This window comes from Festucalex cinctus, chromosome 1 (genome assembly GCF_051991245.1).
Source record: "Festucalex cinctus isolate MCC-2025b chromosome 1, RoL_Fcin_1.0, whole genome shotgun sequence".
Classification (NCBI taxonomy): domain Eukaryota; kingdom Metazoa; phylum Chordata; class Actinopteri; order Syngnathiformes; family Syngnathidae; genus Festucalex; species Festucalex cinctus.
This window is the reverse complement of record NC_135411.1, coordinates 10,180,732-10,203,050: the sequence shown is the minus strand read 5'-3', so window position 1 is coordinate 10,203,050 and position 22,319 is coordinate 10,180,732. Positions and strand designations below refer to the sequence as shown.

General features: G+C 40.7%; 1 protein-coding gene across 5 annotated transcripts; it reads right to left on the bottom strand.

Moving 5' to 3' along the window:
- Positions 1–3,486: 3,486 nt before the first annotated feature.
- On the bottom strand, positions 3,487–21,357 carry LOC144014948 (collagen alpha-1(XII) chain-like). Of its 5 annotated transcripts, XR_013282658.1 has the most exons (10): positions 21,187–21,357; positions 16,111–16,140; positions 12,545–12,559; positions 8,873–9,028; positions 8,674–8,793; positions 8,417–8,581; positions 8,147–8,332; positions 4,912–4,937; positions 4,411–4,485; positions 3,487–4,341 (listed from the first exon to the last, which is right to left on the bottom strand). XR_013282658.1 is itself a non-coding variant. In XM_077515265.1 (9 exons), the coding sequence occupies exons 1-9, from the start codon at positions 21,239–21,241 to the stop codon at positions 4,471–4,473; spliced, it is 768 nt and encodes a 255-aa protein (XP_077371391.1). In that variant the 5' UTR covers positions 21,242–21,357; the 3' UTR covers positions 3,487–4,470. The 5 variants fall into 5 exon arrangements, 3 of the variants coding, with proteins under 3 accessions (XP_077371391.1, XP_077371372.1, XP_077371383.1); XR_013282656.1 differs by having other exon boundaries at positions 4,411–4,937; XM_077515265.1 differs by having other exon boundaries at positions 3,487–4,485.
- Between the last annotated feature and the right edge of the window lie 962 nt (positions 21,358–22,319).

The window sequence follows — 22,319 nt, the reverse complement described above, 5'->3', positions numbered from 1 at the left end:
GGTAAAGTCCGGAGTTTTGACCGTTTCTGTTTGTAAACAAACCATTTCTGTTTGCAAAATGGACCCCTCCCACGGCTCAACCCACACCAGCTCAACGTTCTCACCCCCTACCTTTGACCGCACTCAGCGATCGCTGACAGGGCTAATAGCTCAAAACAACATTAGCCTTTTAGCCTAGCTTCAGCTTCAATGCTAGGTGTAAATATAAGGGCATAAGAAAAGTTCGACCCTTGTTCTATATTGCCGAGTTACCCTTGTCAAAGTGACTTAGCCTAGCATGTCGCTAAATCAGCAAGCTAACAGGCCAACTCTACGTTGCTCTTCAGCCCAAGCCGCTCCTAAGGGCTCGGAAGTGAGTAAATGCAATCCCAAGATTTACTCTTGTTTTCGACCGTGTATGGATTGTCAATGCTGCTTATCGGTAACGCATTGACCGACAGTCCTTTCATGTGTAAGTCCATGCGTGCTGTCGAGTCGCGGCGGGAGTGACGTCATGTAGCCGACAAATTCGCCCTTCGGAGGACCCAGCTTTCTGAATTTGGACACAGGCCCCGTCTGCCTAAGTGAGTGACACGCCCCCTACCACCCCCCGCTCTGCGATTGGCTGTAGGGGTAAACAACTGTCTGTCCACAGACGCTAAACTGAAACGTCCCGTTGTTGACAAAAAAAACACAAAATGGCAAAATACAGTCTGGGGGGGTGGGGGTAGAGGAAAAAAATCACCACCACACATTAACAGAAGCCCAGAGGTGTAGATTGAGAAGGAGTTCATGGGTATACATCCTGTATTTATGTAGTGCATTTTCCTGAGTCAAAACGTTGGACCCTCCCTAGCATAAGCATTGCCCTTCAATTGCCAAAATGGCAACAAACAAGTATGGGGATAGAAAGGAAAAGCTTGATTTCCTTTCAGCAGAAGTTGCAACAGTTTCAAAGCAGGTGAATCAAGTAATAGAACTTGTGCAGGAAATTAAAGACCTCAAGTGAATAAACGAGGAAAAGAACAAGATAATAGCAAATCTGGAACATCGAATTTCGGATTTGGAACAATATTCCTGAATAATAAATTACATTATTGTCACAGGGCTGGAGATCAAGCCACGCTCTTATGCGGAGACAGCATCGAGAACTACGGGGGGAAGTGAGGCTCCAGGTGGTGATATTTGATATTTGTAGAGCAACAGGTCACACAATTTCTTTGCAATAAGGGTATAGAAATTAAGAAAAAAGACATTGTAACGTCACCCGCTTTCAAAGAAGAATAAACAACAAAAATCTCTTATAGTAGTTTGCTTCTCAAACAGAAAGCAGAAAAATACTGTACTGAGACAAGGGGAAACAAATGGAAGGTATAAATGTTTTTTTGAATGATGCATTTAACAAAGCAAAAATGCTGAAATTGCAAAGAAGGAATGTTTTTTTTAAGGAAACAGAAAAAAATATTCTCTTAGGGCTGGGTCTAAAATATCGATATTAAATCAATATTCCTTTTCATAGCCCAATATCGATTCATAAAACCATTCAATATTCAATACTTTTAATCTGTAACTGTATTGGATTCAATTATGAATGTAAATATTAATATTTTACTAATGGCACCAAGTAATAGAAAGAAGTTTCTGCTATTTTGCAGTATTGCTACTTCTGGGAATGTCTTTCATATAAAAGTAAAATTGGTACTGCATGAAATCCTTAAATGAATCAAAAATCAATGTGAATCATGAATTGAATCGAATCGGGCCCTTCTGAATCAAATTGACTCCATTTTGTAAATCTGAATCGATACCAGTCCTATTCTCTACTTGGACAATGAATTGTAAATTGTATATAAAACTAAATGGCCCACCCGGGAGAGCAAAAGTGTTGTGTTTCCAGAATATGCAGGACTTGGACAAATATGAATAGTGAAGGTGACGAATCAGCATTTGGTGTTTAGATTTGCTAAGCTTCTGATGCATTACAACAAGGACTTACCCACAGCATTATAGACACAAACTATGACATAAGTTGTAAAAATCTATGATGATATGGAAACTGATTTTGTACGGAATATACTTACACATTACTCAATAGAACAGTTGAATATAATGATAGATAAGGTATCTGACAATGCATTCTCCATCATACACTTGAATTGCCGAAGTCTAAATCATAAAAGTACTATAATCGAAGAGTTTTTAGGTGATGTAGCACAGAAATTTAATGTGATTGCTATGACGGAAACATGGCTAAACGAAAGTCAAATTGAAAACGTACAAATAAGGATACAATATGTACTATGTAAATACATTAAGTAAAACTGGTAGAGGCGTTGCTCTCTACGTAGATACAAGCTTAAATTGTAAAATCATAGAACAGAAAAGTATGAGTGCGATTAATTTGATGGAAGTACCAACAACGGAAATAATGAACAATATGGGTATATATTAATCACTTGTGTATATAGACCACCTGGGCCAGGAGTTGACTTGTTCACAGATAGAATCATGGAAATGTTTGAAGATGTTACTAACAAATCAATAATTCTATGTGGTGATTTTAATACTGATTCCGGTAATAATGTCACAACAAATGACTTTACGAACTGTATGGAAACTACTGGTCTATCTCCCATGACATCTCAACCTACCAGGATTACTACTCACAATGCTTCCATCCTTGATAATATATACACAAACATACATGATAAAATAATAAGTGGTATAGTTACATTACAACAGACATGAGTGATCATCTCCCTGTATTCATAATCTATGAGAAAATCAGATATCAAAACTGTGCAGGAGGAAATTCCAATCACTATAAGAGATTCGTCCAGAAAAGCAGTAGAACTTTTAAGAGAACATCTGAAGAGTCAGAACTGGGATCACGTACATATAAAGACTTAAATAATGCTTATAATTCCTTCATGACAACACTCATAAATTCACATTGTAAAACGATTACAATTCATATGCAAAGCAGGAAAAAAAGCTCAGAATCCTTGGATGACAAATGGACTGAAATATGCCTGTAGGAAAAAAAAATATTTTCAATAGAATGTTTCTGAAACAAAGAACAAAAGATGCAGACTCTAGGCCTAAAAAATATAAAAAATAAACTGGTCTTCATCCTAAGAAGACAACAAAAAAAACACTAAATTACTACAGAAAAGTACAAGTAGTAAAAAAAAATACTTGGGGTACAATAAATAAAGTTTTGAATAAAGGCAAGGCAAAAACAATCTCTCTAAACTATTTTATTAAATTAAGGACCATTTGGTAATTTATGACAGACGAACAAATTCAATCATCACTTTGTAAATATTGCCCCAAGATTATCACAAAATATCACCGACGAAAATATTGATTATGGAATCATACCTTGTTTGAAATGTTTATTTCGAATATCAACATTATCTTAATACATAAATAAAATGACAATAACCAATAATATAACAATAACAATACCTAACAATGTAAAAATAGTATTTTTCAAGAGGCCGTACAAGCCATTGTTCAAAGTTTTGCCAGTAAAAAAAAAATCACATGATTATACAGATATGAATATGTCACTGATCAAACAAATCATAGACGTGATCACAGAGCCTTTTACGTACATTAGCAATTTATCATTTACAACAGGAATTTTCTCAGAACAAATTAAAATAGCTAAGGTAGTCCCACTTTTCAAAAAAGGAAATTCAAAAAAAAAAAAAAAAAAAAAAGAATTACAAACCTCAATAAAGTTTTTTGTTATTATAATTGACGAACACTTAACATGGAAATCTCATATTGAATATGTCAAATCTAAGGTATCACAATCTAGAGCAGTTTTACACAGGGCTAAAGAATCAGTGATCAATAATGCTGTTATTAAATTAATTAAACAAAAAAAAAAGGTAAAATGAGAGCGCTACTGCCATCTACTGTAGTGGATGTGCAATTACACATTATTCTATTGTGACCCCCCCCCCCCCAAAAAAAAAGAAAGAAAGAAGAAGAAAAAAAAAAGGTTTCAGTGAGTCACATGCGCGCCCCCCTGGTATTGTACCACACCCACTTAGGCTGGCCCACACCACAATTTGAGAAGGACTTAGCTATAACATAGAACGTATTTATTGGTGACAGTTTGCCTCAGGAAAGAATGAATCCAAATTACAGATTGATATACTTTTATTGTTGTCATAGATTTATACAGGCAAGCATACGCCATTCTTGATAAACTGGAACAGTGGGCTTCTCCTCTGTTGCAGATGGAGAAGTTAGAACTGTCAGACTGGTGGTCTGGTCTAGGGTCGCCGTTGCAGTGACGTCAACTTGGCAATTGGTGCAGACATTGCGAGTTAGGTTAAAGAGGATCTGTGAAACAGCAAACATTCATTTTGAGAGCAGGAATGTGGACTCCTGTACTGCACGTTAGACGATTACTTTGTTGGAGGATTTCTGTCACGTTCGCTCCCAGGGCATGTACCGGTATAACCCGAGCTTTTACATGCCTGGACACTGTTGAGAAATACAAAGAAATGAAGTCATGAAGTGACTCGAAGAAATATAGTACTTCTCTTAGGTCTTTAGTTGTACACTACTTGTGCCAAGAACAGAATTATGCATACAGTTGATCGATTAAGAACTGCTCTTATTTTATTTGTGAATGGCAATATAATATCATCAACCCAATTAAAGTGATATCAAGACTCAAATAACCAACAAAAAGAATAACATGGAAACACTTCTAGATGTGCGTTCCATCCTGTTGGGAGAGTTTTCACAGCATTTTCTCACAGTACATGAGTACATGAGATTGTGCTTTGCTACCATCTGCTGGTGAAGGCACAGCAATGCTAGTTGTCCTTGGTGAACAAGTCGACTGCCTTCCAGTAATTGCCAGTACAGTACAATGAGCTTGTGTGTGCATGCGTGAGGAGATACCTCTTCCTCGGGATCATCTTCAATATCTACAAACAAAAGACAAAAGTCTTTCAGAAGTCTTTCAGAAAGTTGTTTCATAATATTGGAGTGGCAGTCGTCAAAATTACTTTTGTTGCTCTCAAGAAAAAGCCTGACGTTTTTGTTTTGTTTTGTTTTTTTAATTTGCTTTTGACAATTGATGGAAAAACAAATGCTAAGAGTCCTGTGCATATGGTATATGTGTGAAAATAAGAGGTCTGTGTCTGCTGGCCACTTCATCAGGGAGAGATAAGAGGAGATAGAAATGACCACGTTTGTAATTTTCTGTATTTAAAAGAGGCTTTCGTGCTTTGTTAGAGGAAGAGGCAAAGAAACATTACTGAATTAGAGAAACTAAATCGATCACTCCGATAATTGAAGGGAACACGAATGTTTTGTTTTGTTTTGTTTTACATGCCATAAAATTTACACATATGTACAATGGTGCACGGGAACTCACTAGCGGCGAGTCATGTCCGCTTGTGAAATCACTCTCCTATGTTCAACCCAAATGTAAAAAAAAAAAACTACAGTGATACCTCGGCTCACAAACTTAATTGGTTCCCAGAGAGTGTGTGTAAGCCGAAAAGTTCTTCTTCAGAACATTTATTTCCCATAAGAAACCATTAAAATGAGAATAATCCGTTCCCAGGTCCCTATAAAACATAGTTTTCTACTAAATAAGCCTTAAAACTACACAAAAATATACCTTATTTTATGTATAATAAATGTGCTATTGTATTGTAATTAAAGAAATAAATTGTACTGTATAATAAAGTCGTTTTATTTTACTTTGTGATGGTAGTTCTTAAGGATAGTAGCAATGGTAGACTTACTTCATTCGCGAGCGTTTCACCGCTTAGAGTGTTTATGGAACGGTTGCGGCTCATTCGCACTTTCGTGCTCACTGGAGCGGAGGAGGCGTGTCCCTTGGTGAACAAGGAAGTGGAGCACTTTAGCGAGTCAACAAAAAGTGAGCATCGCCAACTACTTTCACCTCTTTCCTGGGACTAAACAGCCGTGGCACGATTTTCTCCTTTTTTGAGGTACGTGATGGCACTTTCGCTTTTTTTTAGTGGCGCGAACTCCATTGACTACAATGCAAACGCGCCGCCGAATCGCCGTCCCTCGCTGGTAAGCATTAGGCTTAACACTAGCCTGTGGTGGGGTCTTTTTCTGTCCCATAATAGCAAAAGTACACTCAAAATGTCTCCAAACACAAACCGCGTCCGCACTAACCCCGGGTTTTCACCGGTTGCGGTTGCGGTGCGGTTGCGGTGCGGTCCGGCGACGCAAGCAATTAGATTCCATTCATTCGAATGGTGCAGTTTACACCGCTTGCGGGTGCGTTGCGTGTCGACTGCGGAAGGCCTGCGGCGTGCCGCAAGCCTTCCGCAAGGATAGACCTATTTTCTATTTTTGCCGGACGCCGCAGCGGTAGGCCTCCGGCAAATGGCAAGCTAGCACAAAACACATCGAGCGGGACAGGAAGACCGAGGCAGTTTCAAAATAAATTTCCGGTTACCTTTCAGAATAAAACACTCGCCAGCTCCTATTTCGCAAGTTTTTCAGCAAAACGTGACGTGGGCGTCGCCGGGCCATGTGCTCATTCACGGTTTAGACACCAGCGAACATGGACGAGGAGAGGTTTATATTGGAGGTGGAAAACCACAAAATAATATATGACACGGCACATCCTTTTTATAAGGACTGTAATGTATTGTGAGTTTGATGTTCACGATTGCTTGTTGTGCCCGTCTCGCTTGCCGTACTGAGCGGCAGCCGGACGGGGAAGACAGAAATAAAGAGTGGACCCGCACTGACCCGACTCTCGTTATTAATATACTTTACAAGGACAACCAAAAAAAGGATGCTGCATGGAATCTCATAGCAGAAGAAGAAGAAAAAGTTAAATCAAAAGAAGTCCACCTCTCGTTGTGAAATGCCACATGATCGCGCGCGCGCGGTCCCGCGAGACACGTTGGGAAGTGGGCGGCGACGGAGCTGCCGGACCGCAGCTGTGCGGAGCCGGTGTGGATTGACAAAAAAATTGACCCGTCCGGAGCACGCAGTCAAGACGCACCGCACCGCAACCGCACCGCAACCGCATCCAGTGAAAACCCGGGGTAAAAGAAAGGGGGTGACGAACTGGGACGCCGTGAGCGTGCGTCAGCTTCTCATGGCCGCCACCGTGGTGCTGTTCGACCGCGTGGTTTGGTTCGTCCGCCGAAAAGTAGTTCGTCAGCAGAGACTAAATTCTCGCGAATTTAATGTTCGTGAGGCGAAAAGTTCGTGAGCTAAAGCGTTCGTCAGCCGAGGTATCACTGTAATTGATAAATGACATTCTGTATATTAATAGTTGTTGTAGGTTTCAAGGAATACTGTATCCTGAAATGTGACATGTCGGTACTCGCCCATAAAGGCTACATTTTCCATCAACTTTGACGTTGTGTGGATGTCCACAGCTAAAATTGATTCTTTAATTTTGCCCACTTGTTCAATTAGCTCACAAGTTTCAACAAAAACTATCCACATATAAGCTAATTTGGGATGGAATTCTATATAGGTGTGGTCCAAGTGAGCTCCTTAACTCTTTTACTGCCACACGTTATATAAAAAAAAAGAAGCCGATTTCAAGCATTTTAACTCTTCTTTCAAGGCAAACAGAATATTGTGTGCTTTTACTACATATACAATGTCGGTACCAATTGAAAGATCGTATTCCATTCTTTCATTAGGAATAAAAAAGTATGTTTTATTTAATTATTATAATTTATTTTATGTATTAATTATAATTTATAATTTATTTATTATTATAATTCTTTAATTATTCCGTTCTTTAGTATTCACTATTTGAAAATAGGTCATTTGTCACATATGACAAATGTTAAAGGTTGACTTCCTCTTTAAAATTACAGTGATGTTTCATACTGTTACTTGCCCTAAAACCCCCCCCCCCAAAAAAAAACCTTGACATTTCGCAAATTTAACATTATTCATGGCAAGAACAGTGTAGTAGAATACATGAAATTTCGTCCACAATTGTTTTCTCATGAATTTATCTGTTTTTGAGTGTTTGCTCTGTTTACAAGCATAAAATGTAATTAAATGAATGAGGCATTCCATTTTCACACATTGCCACATCCAATATGGCTACGGCATCAACATACAGTTCGACTTCGTGCTCATGGCTGCATCTATAGGTCTGGACTCCCACCTGGACTCCCACCGGGACTCCCACCTGGACTCCCATCTGGCGGGTCATCCACCGCGTCACAGATGTTGCTGGTGAGATTGCCCACAATGTTGCTTATCTCGTCAAAGTCGGCCACGTTGAAGACGTGCGTGTCGAGGGGCGCCGACGCAATGATCCTCAGCTCGTCCTCGTTTGCATTCCTCACACCTGCCCAATAAGGAAGGAAGTCAAGTCAGCGCCACCTAGCAGGAAACTGCTCCGCCCATCCGCCGCAGCAACGCCAACTCGTACCGACGGCAAATACTTCGATCCCGGCGTCCTTCACGGCCTGTGCGGGCTGTGTCACGTTGTCGGCCGACCTTCCGTCTGTGACGAGGACGATCACATTGGGAACATCGTCTCTGTTTCCGGCTGCCGGGGTGAAGCTATTGGCCAGAACAAAGTTCAGCGCCGCACCTGTGTGGAGGTCACGAGGGTTTGTCAAGGACACATTACATAGCTCAGGAATTGCTAGCATGTGATGCTACATAAGTGTAGCTGGCGCCTACCTGTCGCTGTGCCTCCATTTGAGTACGACACGGTCCTGATGGCGTTCAGGAGGGCCGCTTCGGTCATGTGAGTGTTCAGGTCCCACTCCATCTTTGGGGTGCTGTTGAACTGCACGAAGCCTGCGCACATGCCAAACACGTCACGCGCACGTCACATGCACATCGCTGGCTGTGATGTCAAAGGTGCGAGCGAGCTTACCGACGCGTATGCGGGCGTCGTCCACCATGAAGCCCATTGCAAGACTCTCCAGGAAGTTTAAGACCAGGCCGAAGTTAGCGATGCCGATGCTCCCGGAGCCATCCACCAGTAACACAATGTCGGCGTCACCAGTGACACATGTGACATTTCCATCACCTGAGCACCCCCGCACATGCAAACACAAAAGTGCTCACCAATGCGGAATTTGTTACTCCGGCTAGTACATTTTCAGTCACTACATTTATCTAATTCACAAAATGGCACCTTTGGTTTGAGTTGGCAAACTGTTACAAGAGCTCCACAAATTGTTTTCTGAATTTGTATTTATCTCCCGTTTTTGTCATTGAATGTTTATTATAAGTTGTGAAATCCTGTTTGGGGGCTTTTTTTTTGCCATGGCATTCATTGGAGGAGAATATTGGCATGCCCTTGTTTGTGTTGAGCGGCACCTAACAATTGATGTACTATATTACCAGTTTGGTCATTGTTTTCCAAAATAAGAACCACAGAAACAATTGAAAGAAAGGACTACATCATCTTCCACATGTTCCAAGAATCCAAAGTAATCACAGCAGCATATGTTACATCTGGACAAGCAGATTTCACTTCACCGCTCTTCTTGTCGAGAAAATCTTGTTGATTGTGTTGAGACACTAGCTGAACAATTCCATGACCTTGATTTTCGGAGAAAATGAGGCAGGAGGCTGGGATGACAGTTGAAACAAAAGACTGCACAAGACCATGTCAGCGAACAGGAAAGATCAGGTCGGGAGAGGAGCAGGGTAAAAGCGTCCGACTTCACTGAAATCCAAGAAACCTCTAATAATGTTTCCTTACATTGTCGTTAATAGCTAGGATCAAATTATTGGTATATTATGCAGCAGCTACGGCAGGTTTCATCTCGACTTTAGCTTAGTGATGGACAAATTAAGTGAAGCACTTTTATTTATTTATTTAGTTATTCATTTATTTATTTTTGGACTCCTGGATGGCACTCTTGTTTTAAAGATGCAGTGGAAATTCAATCCATTTCCATTGCAGTAGCCTTTATATAAAAGTACTCAACCCATCCATTCATTCATCCAAGAGCACCACATCGTCTGCAAAAAGCAGAGATGCAATGCTGAGGCCACCAAACCGGATCCCCTCAATGCATCGGCTGCGCCTAGAAATTCTATCCATAAAAGTTATGAACAGATTCGGTGACAAAGGGCAGCCTTGGTGGAGTCCAACCCTCACGGGAAACAAATCTGACATACTGCCGGCAATGCGGTCGTACAGGGACCAAACAGCCCATATCAGGGGGCTCAGTACCCCGTACTGCCGAAGCACCCCCCACAGGCCTCCCCGAGGGACACGGTCGAACGCCTTCTCCAAATCCACAAAACACATGGACTGGTTGAGCGAACTCCCACGCACCCTCGAGGATCCTGCCGAGGATGGAGAGCTAGTCCACTGTTCCACGGCAGGGACGAAAACCACACTGCTCCTCCTGGATCCGAGATTGAACTTCCCGATGGACCCTCCTCTCCAGCACCCCTGAATAGACCTTACCAGGGAGGCTGAAGAGTGTGAGCCTTCTGTAGTTAGAACCTACCCGCTGGTCCCCCTTCTTAAAAAGGGAGACCACGACTCCGGTCTGCTAATCCAGAGGCACTGTCCCCGATGTCCATGCGATTTTGGAGAGGCGTGCCAACCACGACAGTGCCACAACATCCAGAATCGGAGGCGGATCTCATCCACCCCCTGGGCCCTGCCACCGAGGAACTTTCAAACCATCTCAGTGACTTCAACCCCAGAGATAGGAGAGCCCACCCCAGACTCTGCCTCCTCAACGGAAGACGTGTCGGTGGAATTGAGAAGGTCTTCGAAGTATTCTCCTCACCGACTCAAGATGTCAAGCGTCGAGGTCAATAGCATCTCCGCTATACACAGTGTTAATGGTGCAATGCTTTCCTCTCCTGAGACGCCGGATGGTGGACCAGAATTTCCTCGAAGCCGTCCAGAAGTCGTTTTCCATGACCTCACCGAACTCCTCCTATGTCCGAGTTTTTGCCTCAGCGACCGCCGAAGCCGCGTTCCGCTTGGTCAGCCGGTACCTGTCCACTTTCTCCGGAGTCCCACAGGCCAAAGAGCCTGACAGGACTCGTTCTTCAGCTTGACGGCATCCCTTACGGCTAATGTCCACCAGCGTGTTCGAGGATTGCCACAGCGACAGGCACCGACCACCTTACAACCACAGCTCTGATAAGCCGCCTCAACAATGGAGGCGCGGAACATGCCCACTCGGACTCAATATCCCCCACCAAGGGAGAAGTTCTGCCGGAGGTTGGCATTGAAACTTTCTGACAGGGGATTCCGCCAGACCTTCCCAGCAAACCCTCTCAATACGTTTGGGTCTGCCAGGTCGGATGGCATCTTCCCCCACCATCGGAGCCAACACGCCACCATTTGGTGATCAGTTGACAGTTCCGCCCTATCTTCACCCGAGTGTCCAAAATATGTGGCTGCAAATCCGATGACACGACTACAAAGTCGATCATCGAACTGCGGCCTAAGGGGGTCCTGGTGCCAAGTGCCCATATGGACACCCTTGTGTTTGAACATGGTATTCGTTATGGATAATCCGTGACAAGTACAGAAGTCCAATTACAGAACACCGCTCGGGTTCTGATTGGGGTGGGGGCGTTCCTCCCAATCACGCCCCTGCAGGTCTCACTGTCATTGCCCACGTGAGCATTCAAGTCTCCCAGCAGGACGAGGGAGTCCCCAGGTGGAGCGCTCTCCAGCACACCCTCCAAGGACTCCAAAAAGGGTGGGTACTCTGAACTGCTGTTTGGTGCATATACACAAACAACAGTCAGGACCTGTCGCCCCCACTCGAAGGCGGAGGTATGCTACCCTGTCGTCTACTCGGGTAAACCCCATTGTACAGGCCCCAAGCCGGGGGGCAATAGGTATGCCCACACCTGCTCTACGCCTCTCAGCAGGGGCAACTCCAGCGTGGCATAGAGTCAAACCCCTCTCAAGAGGATTGGTACCAGCCCCCATGTCGTGTGTGGAGGAGACCAGCTCGGGCTCCTTCCCCACCAGAGAGGTGGGTTGCAAGAGCTAGCTTCTGTAGCCAGGGATCGGACCACCAAAACTCCCGCCTTTGGCCGCCACCCAGCTCGCTACGTACCCAACCTCTGTGGCCCCTCCTACAGGTTGGGGAGCACATACGAAGGGGGAACCACATTGCCTATTCGGGCTATGCCCGGCCAGGCCCCATGGGTGAAGGGCCGGCCACTAGACGCTCGCCTTCGAGCCCCGCCTCCAGGCCTGGCTCCAGAGGGTGGCCCCGGTGACCCGTGTCCGGGCAAGGGAAACCGCGATCCAATATTGATATTCATCATAAGAGGTCATTGAGCCATGTTTTGTTTGGTCCCTCATCTATGACCTGTTTGCCAGGGGCATAAAGCCCCAGACAACATAGCTCTTAGGATCATTGGGACACGCAAACCCCTCCACCACGATAACGTAATGACTCACGGAGGGTTATATAAACGTACTAAAGCACCAAAAAAATTTCACAAGTGCATCATGAAACTTCATATTCCCATCACTACTTTAAACATTCACTAAAATTTGGCTTGCAGCATTTGGGCACAAAGTGTAGCTGTGGGAGGTTACCTGGGCTGCCGCCACCTGAAAAGTAAATAAAGAGAACACCATTATTTATTCCATTTTAATTTGTGAATGCACAGATTTGCCTTACTCAAGCATTTCGCGAAACAAGTTGGAATGACTGTGGATAATGTGCAATATTAGCTTGTGACATTCTGATGAGCTACTAATAATGCAACCTTATACTTTCAGTATAAGTAGATGTTATGCAGCAGCCAACAGGTTTCATCTTGGACCTTTTGACATTAGCTTCAGGCTTGGCTGGAGGCAAATTGGCACTTGTGTGTTTCAGCTTCCCTTGTAAATCATTGTTCTGGTGTACAATATGCAAATTGTAGGTGTGGGACGTTACTTATGTGTTCAGGGTTGGAACTAGGCAAGGCAAGTTTATTTGTATAGCACATTTCATACGCAAGGCAACTCAATGTGCTTTACACAAGGAAAGACAACACATAAGCATCAAGAAACAGTAGTTAACATTCAGAGGAAGAAAAATAAATGAAAATAGGTTACAAAATTTACTAAAAAGAACATACAATAATAATCTTAAAACATTATTCAACAAACTTTAAAACATTTAACATAAAGTTTTAATAATAAAAATAATAACAATAAAGACAAATTTAAAAAAAACAAAATACTTAAAGCTGTTTAAAAGTCCCTAATCAAAGGTATAAGAAAAAAGCAAAGTTTTTAACCTGGATTTAAAAGCATTTACACTCGGGGCTGACTTCACTTCTGTTGGCAGCCTATTCCATCTGTGTGCAGCATAATAGCTAAATGCAGCTTCACCATGTTTACTTCGAACTCTGGGTTCCACTAGTTGGCCCAAGTCTGTAGATCTCAGAGCCCTGCTGGGTTTGTACTCATTCAGCATTTCTTGGATATATTCAGGACCCAAACCATTTAGTGATTTATAGACGAGTAGCAGAACTTTAAAATCGATTCTACAGCTGACTGGGAGCCAGTGTAAATCCTTAAGTACTGGAGTAATATGTTCTGATCTTTTTGTTTTGGTCAGAACTCGAGCTGCAGCGTTCTGAATGAGCTGCAATTGTCTCATGTTCTTTTGAGAGAGTCCAGTCAGAAGACCGTTACAGTAATCTATTCTGCTGGAGATAAAGCATTGATAAGCTTCTCTTGGTCTGTTTGAAGCATGCAGTCCTTCAGTCTGGATATGTTTTTCAGCTGGTAAAAGGCTGTTTTAGTGATGAATTTAATGTGATTGCTGAAGGTCAGGTCAAGATTTCGAACTTGGTCTTTAGTTTCTAAAGACAGTGACTCAAGCTGTTTTTTAACAGCAATCCTCTTTTCTTTATTGCCGAAAACAATGAGCTCCGTTTTGTTTTCGTTCAGCTGAAGGAAATTTTGGTTCATCCAGTTGTTAACTTGCTCTAGAGAATGACACAATCCGTTAATAGAACTGCTGTCATTTGGGGTCATTGATAAATACAATTGTGTGTCATCTGCATAACTATGATAGTCAACATCGGCGTTCTGAAGCATTTGACCCAAAGGTAACATATGCAGACTGAACAACAGGGGTCCAAGGACTGACCCTTGAGGGACCCCACATGTCATGGCCTTTCGATCTGATTCAAAATTTCCAATGGTCACAAAGTAACTCCTTTCCTCCAAATAGGACCTGAACCATTTAAGGACTGTTCCATTTAATCCCACCCAAGTTTCCAGCCTAACAGTATATTATGATCAATCGTGTCAAATGCTGCACTGAGGTCAAACAAGACGAGCACCGATACCTTCCTTGCATCAGTGCTCAATCTTATATCATTCAGTACTTTAATCGGAGCTGTTTCTGTACTGTGATGAGGTCGGAAACCTGACTGGAATTTATCCAAAAGTCCGTTTAGGCTCAAGAAATTGCTGAGTTCATTAAAAACCACTTTTTCAACTATTTTAGTTACGAAGGGAAGGTTTGCGATTGGTCTATAATTTGCTAGCAGGGAGAAATCCAATGTTCTCTTTTTTAGAATGGGCTTGACGGCGGCTACTTTCAGACATTTAGGAAGCTCACCTGATTGAAGTGAGCAATTAATTATTTGTTGTAAATCGATCTGAACAGATTTCACAATGATTTTGAAAAAGCCAGATGGTATTGAGTCAAGACACCTCGTGGAAGGTTTCAATTGCTGAACCAAGTCTACTGCAGTATTTTGATCCACTGAGCCAAATTCTGTCATGGTAATTAAATTATTCCTAGGTGATTTTAAGTGCTGCATTATTTTGTTATTTTGCTGGTTTGTAACAATGTTTGACCTGATGGCTTATGCCTTTTCACTAAAGTAGCAAGCAAATTCATTGCAAAACTAACGCCCTTACATTCGTTACGTTATATAACAAAACTACTTTTTTGCTGTAACTTCTAACGTAACTCTTTACATTTTCCCATTCCATAACGGTCCTAGAGTTATTGTACGAGCGTTACTTAAGTTATTTATTATTATTATGTTAGGCTACGTGATCCAAGTGAAAAGTCTCCCCCTGCAGCGCCATGGCTCGCTTAAAAACCCCCCAAAAACAAACAAAAAAAAAAACTGGTGGGATTGGGCATTTTGTGTTGGCTACTACTAGTGTTGTGTGCGCGCACGCTTATAACGTGTTATGGTACGGACAGATAGAACAGATTTCAACAACGTGTTGCTCGATGCCCGGGGGTTTCTCATACAACGATATGGTATCCTCTCAGGAGTCAGATCCCACACAGAAGCGAGTGGCCCCGTACTCTTAAGTCCGTGCCCGGGCGGGGTTCCCATGAATACAGGGAATGCACAAACAGTGTTTCCATTTTTTTTCTTGTTTTTTCCTTTTTAATTTTTAAATACCTCTGCACATTCAGCAGCCTGAAAAGCATCTCAATGTGCTTATTGAGGCTGAAAGCACTTTTTTGTGTTCATCCATCTTTTTTATATTATTTGAAATGGCCAGATGTGAGGTAAATTAACATACTTTCCTTTCATGAGGCTAAAAATAGTCTGTTTGCCTGTGTCGACAATGTCTTAAGTTATTATTATATTATTATTATAATAATACATTATTATTATTATTATTATTATTATTATTATTATTATTATTATTAGTAGTAGTAGTAGTAGTATTCTTACTATTATTTTATTTATTTGATAATACACATCAACTTTTGTTTTGAAGGCACGTTGATAAAAATAAAGATCCCTGCGAGTTTTAGTTTCATTGCTCTTTGTTTATATTAGTATTCTTTTCAGTAAAGTAACTTAAAGTAGTTACTGTCATTATTGAATAACTAGTAAAGTAATTAGTTACTTTTTCAGAGAAGTAACTATAACTATAACTCTTTACTTTTCAAAAAGTAACTTTAACAACACTGCTTGTGTTGACGGTAACTGAAGAGTAATTAAAAGAGAAAATCATGTTATTTATTCAATTTTTATTCATGAATGCACAGTATTACCTTAGGAATTTGGCATTTGTTGAAAATTAAAAAAAAAAAAAAAAAAAAAAAAAAAGGTCAAAACAACTGTGGGTAGAGGATTGTTCCGGTGTACAATGTGTGACGTACGGGTGTGGGAGGTTACCTGATCCACTGGACTGGGCTGACACATTTACTAAATAAAAAAGAAAAAAAAAACATGTTATTAATTAATTTGGATTCTTGTAAATATTATTTGAGGATAGTTATCTTTCGCTGCCATAGGGAGGAATCCTCCATATTAAACTGTGGGCTCATAATTACAATAATAATAAAAATGATAATAATGATAATTTATTTATATAGCACCTTTCAAGCAACACATCACAAGGTGCTTTACAAATAAATAAAATACAAACGCATAAAAGCCGTCAGGCAATCATTCAATTCGACATAAGGCAATTCAAAAGAACAAACATACAAATATACTAATACAATTAAAGTCAAACAATGTAATCAGAAAATGCAAGCCCCCCAAAAATAAATCTTTAAAATAGACTTAAAAGATGTTAGAGACTACATTTCTAACATGGTTAGGGATGCTGTTCCAGAGTCTCAGGGCCTTAACAACAAAAGCACGATCACCCTCTGGAACTGCCTATAGTCTTAATGATCTTTTTGGTCTATATGGATTTAAAAGCTCATGAATATATTCTGGTGTCATGCCATGAAGTGCTTTAAAAATTATTAACATTTTAAAATAAATTCTAAATTGCACCAGTAGCCAATGTAAAGATGCCAAAATTGGAGTGATGTGAGTTCTTTTACTATTTTTAGTAAGCAGTCGTTCAGCAGAATTTTGAACTACTTGTAATTTGTTCAAAGAATTCTTATTCAAGCAAGTAAATAAAGAATTACAATAGTCCAGTCTTGATGATACAAACGTGAGAATATTTTTTTCGGTAAATAACTCCTGTTTCGAAGTCCGTGGATACTTGGAGATGAAAATTTGAAAATATGTGCCCACGAACCTAAAGATTAGAACATGCTTTTTTTTTTCTTCATATGCGCAAACGTGTAACATTTGCGCTCCGGTCGCGAAAGAGTCCGTTGCAAGGCTCTAGACTGCCCCAAAATTTTGTCATTCTGCCCCTGAAATTTATGACGATGCAAGTACATTTTTCATCTAATCATGCATGAGTGACCAGTAAATTTGCTGATTTTTGCTTTTCTTTTAATTCTTGAAAATTTCTCCATGGTCCTAAATACTGACATGTTCTACTTATGAATTCTCATTTCATTATTATTCAATCAAGAAAAAAAAACATTCTGGATAATATAAAAACTAAGTATTGGTAGTTATTAGTTAAATATTAACACACACTTTGACTTTGCAGTGCGAACATGTCTTTATCAGGGTGAAACTCTCTCACAGTTTATTTCTGAACGATGCACCCATAATTAAAATTGCTTAGGGTGTGTGTGGGTGTGGGTGGGTGTGTGTGTGGGCGTGTGTGTGTGTGCGTGTGTGTGTGTGTGTGTGTGTGTGTGTGTACACGTGTTTATATATACATAATATATAAATAAAAGAGATCAAAAATGTTTCCCTTCAAAGGATGTATCCTTATCGTGTAGCACCCACTTTCTTTTTTTTTTCTTTCTTTTTTTTTCTTAAATCAATTTAGGTCAAGTCAAACTCAAAACCTTTCACTTTCACTTTACTAGAATATCTGAGTGTGCTTTTATTATGAAACATATTCCATCGTCACAATGAACAAATGTCAGCAGTTTGAATTGCATCTTACCTGGGATCAGGGGCCTCATTTATAAAGCTTGCGTACGATCAAAATGAGGCCAAAACTCTACGTACGAACATTTCTGCGCCAAAGCTGGTATTTATAGAAAACACACTGAACGTGAAACTTTACGCACCGCCACGTCAAGTCTGGACCTACCGTACGCAATCCGCACATTCTGGAGACATGGAAAAACAGCGACACATTAAGTTTTGTGGTGCATTTCTGTTCCTCAAACGACATGTATGCTGGATATTGGGTCACATATATTAATGTTTGTTTTGCTCCAGAGTTGCTCGGATGTGACAAGCGCGCAGTGGAGCGGAAAGCTGCATGCGAATGAGCATTTTAAACGCTCGTTTTCTCTCATTGATCACTTGTCTTGAAAAAGCCTCATGCAACAAATCATATTAATGACAACTATGTAGACATACTGCACGCATTACATCATCGCGCCGCGCAACAATATGCCCCAATAGTAACTTCACCCGCCCGTGCCTCGCAATTGCCATTAAAGGCTAAATAAAATGCACAAGACACAAGACAATAAGGATTGAAAAAATAGCTAGAAAAATAGTCTGGTGCAAGCATCTTTGCGATGGAGATATGTTTCGTCAAGCAAATAAATAAATGCGCGCGTCAATAAAGTCTTCCATAAACGTTCACAATGAGATCCACGCAGCCGTTTTTCTGGATGAAGATCCATAAGCAACTCATTGGGAAATATTAACAATAATAGAGCGGCCTATTGATCGCCTAATTTAGAGACAATTTAGTAAGTCTGGGTGAAAACAATACAAGTGTAAGCGGTTAAGAAAATGGATGGATGGATTATCGTTATTATTCCTTTCCTTATTTAAAAAATAAAATCTCCGTGTGCGCCATCTGGCGGCATTATCATGATCCGCGTCCCGCTTGCTTTTATTGGCCTTCCATGACTCGACCTCTTCAGTGAGGGTTTTAATGTACATCTTGTTTTAAAATCTTTTTATTTTTTATTTTATTTTTTTATTTTTTTTATAGGACCTACTGTTCACACTAGGGGTGTGAATTGCCTAGTACCTGACGATTCGATTCGTATCACGATTCACAGGTCACGATTCGATTCGATACCGATTAATCCCGATACGAATGGTCACGATTCGATACCGATTAATCCCGATACGAATTTATAAGTCGATTGTTGCGATTTTTTTTCATTCATATTTAGAAAATACTAATCAGTAAGCTTGTAGAGTGTAAGATTTATATGAAAATGTATTATTTATTTATCTGAAATTTCAGTCTTATAGAGGTTGTAATCTGTTTCATGTTTGAACAGCATTAAAATAAAAATATTAAGGCTTAATGTGCCGTTCATATAACATTCTTCCATGCTCAAGGTGTGAATCCTAAAAAAAAAAAAAAAAAAAAAAAAAAAAAAAAAAAAAAAAAAAAAATCAAAAAAAAAAAAAATCGATTCTGCCGATTATTGAATCGATTCGAGAATCGCGCGATGTAGTATCGCGATATATCGCCGAATCGATTTTTTTTTTACACCCCTAGTTCACACCAAAATTCTAGTACATTATGGTGACTTTAGCTTTCTTTCTTGCCTTTCATTTACCGTCCAAATTGTTTTGGTTTGATGTTCGCCAACACGTGCTGCTTATTAATACGCAGATGAGTTGCTTTCCATTGCCTAATATGGGGTGAAATTGGCGGATTTGGGGCGGGGAACAGCGTGGAATCTGCTGCGCACACCGGTTGGGATCGTGTGGCATTTATAAAGGGAACTTGCGTGCAGATTTGCGTATGTGTGTATACGCATGGTTTTATAAATCTAAATTTTTTTCTGCGTACGTGAGTTTTGAGTTTCGTTCGTACGTACTTTTCCGCGCAGGTTTTCAAGCACAGTTTTATAAATGAGGCCCCAGAACTGACCTCATGGTCAGATTAAGCTTGTCAAAATGTTAACTACTGTATGTTATGTCAATTGCGAGACCTGAGACCAATATTGTTTGAAATAATATCTTAGTTTCTAGTTTCTTAGTTTCGACCTAATTTGTTTAAAATATAAAGTCTTTTACCCTCCCAGATACATCACATTATCCAGATCAGAAGATTAGCTACAGCCGCCACTCTTGAAGATATTTCTGCAAATACTTTGGAGTGACAAGAGGAGGGCTTTCAATAAGATTTGGTACACACTCTGTTTGGCTCTGTTGTATTGGTGAAACAAAAACTGTTACTCTTGTTACTGTTGGAAAAAAAACAAAAGTAAGCAACTTCAATGTCACACGGAGCACTGTATGATTTCATTTTGAAGGGCTTGGGCAAGCGCCGCATTAATAGCTTATTAAGACCGCATGACACTGATTTTATATATATATATATATATATATATATATATATATATATATATATATATATATATATATATATATATATATATATATATATATATATATATAAAGGAAAAGCCCCAAGTGGAGGAGTTCAAGTATCTTGGGGTCTTGTTCACGAGTGAGGGTGGGATGGAGCGGGAGATCGACAGGCGGATCGGTGCAGCGTCTGCAGTGATGCGGACTCTGTATCGGTCCGTCGTGGTGAAGAAAGAGCTGAGCCAAAAGGCAAAGCTCTCCATTTACCGGTCGATCTACGTTCCAACCCTCACCTATGGTCACGAGCTGTGGGTCGTGACCGAAAGAACGAGATCCCGGATACAAGCGGCCGAAATGAGCTTCCTCCGCAGGGTGTCCGGGCTCTCCCTTAGAGATAAGGTGAGAAGCTCGGTCATCCGGGAGGGACTCAGAGTCGAGCCGCTGCTCCTCCGCGTTGAGAGGAGCCAGCTGAGGTGGCTCGGGCATCTGGTTCGGATGCCTCCTGGACGCCTCCCTGGGGAGGTGTTCCGGGCATGTCCCACTGGCGGGAGGCCCCGGGGACGACCCAGGACACGCTGGAGAGACTATGTCTCTCGGCTGGCCTGGGAACGCCTCGGGATCCCGCCGGAGGAGCTGGTTGAAGTGGCTGGGGAGAGGGAAGTCTGGGTTTCCCTCCTGAAGCTGCTGCCCCCGCGACCCGACCCCGGATAAGCGGAAGAAGATGGATGGATGGATGGATGGATAAAGGAAAAGCCTTTTGTGTGCTTCATTTAACAACGATGTTGCGCAATTATTTTTCATTGCAGTTTTATTCTTATTTTTATTTTTGCATGTCTTTTAAATGTACCACACTTCTTTCAGGTTGTGCCTCTCCATGGTCGATCCATCATGTTTTGGAGACCTAACCCTGCCTACTTGCTACGTGCTACATCGAAAGAGGCGAGGTAAATACTGCATTTTTTTTATTTTTTTTTATACATCATTATTATCTAGTTAATGTTAGGATTAAATATGAAGTCGACCTACAACTCATCAATGCAAATGATTCAAGCCTTTAAAATCATAAATGTAACAAGGACTCACCATTAATCAGTGTGATAGACACCAACAGAAGGAAACACCAAACAAACTGATCCATCGCTGACTGTAGCCTCTCGCAACGTCTCACATCAAGGACACCTTCATAAATGATTTCTGTAATTTTTGGTTCCTTGTTCTCTACTCCTTGTTTTGTTGTCTACTAATTTATTTTCATCTCAGTAGACACACCCTCTGCTGTGACACCTTCATAAATGTCTTCATATTTATATTTTTTGGATCATTGGTCTTTGCTGTTTACTAATTTTCAAACATCTCAGTAGGCACACCCTCTGCTTTTAATTGGTAGGAATGTTGTCTGATAACCCTCACCTGGGAGAGGGCGTCCTGTAATTATTTAATTAGCCTTTAATTGTCTTGGTATGACAATTAATCATCAATGATCAAAAGGTCGTAGCCCGGCCTATATGGAGTTAAATTAGGGTCAAGAGTTTTGCACTTGAAAAAATAAAACTTGAAACTGAAAATTGTTGTGTTGATCTTGAATTTCACAAAATATAAAAAGGTATTCAAAATAAAAATAAGCATGTGAAAAGTTTTTTCGGGTCAAAATTAATTTTGATTCACTTTGGTCCTGACTTTGAATAAATTATTTTTGCTTCCATATATATTTTGACATTTGAGGTCTTATTTTTTTCAGTTGCATGTTTTTTTCTTTTCAGATTCAGATCTTGTTTTTTTGGGTTTCAACACATTTTTTCAGTTTCAAAACTTTTTTTTTTCACTTTCAGATCTTTTTTTTTTCAGTTTCAAATATTTTTTTTTCAGTTTCAAGTCTCAGACTTTTGACCCGAATGTTACGTGGGGGCATGGAATCATGAGTGACAGCTGCACAAAAGCGCTTTGGAAACACCCCCCAGTGACAGTGCCTTCAGGGAATGTAGGAATTAAAAGAACTCTTAACTCAACATATATACACCATATTCGTGTGTTTGGCAGCATGTGAATTTTTATTTTGAGTTTTATTTTTTCAAGTACAAAACTTTTTACCCTAATTTAACTCCATAGGCCTATAGTGTACAGTGACCTTTAAGGACTTGAATAACCAGATTCAATTGACTTCGACTCAAACTCAAGATGCAGTTGCACAGGTGAAGGCCATCCAACGATCTCTTTTA

Coding starts and splice junctions, on each gene's coding strand:
- LOC144014948 (XM_077515246.1), bottom strand. CDS start 21,241: ATGGATCAGTTTGTTTGGTGTTTCCTTCTGTTGGTGTCTATCACACTG. Junction 8,333..8,416: donor GATCGAAGTATTTGCCGTCG/GTACGAGTTGGC, acceptor CTTATTGGGCAG/GTGTGAGGAATGCAAACGAG. Junction 4,938..8,146: donor GAGTCCCGGTGGGAGTCCAG/GTGGGAGTCCAG, acceptor TTTTGTTTGTAG/ATATTGAAGATGATCCCGAG.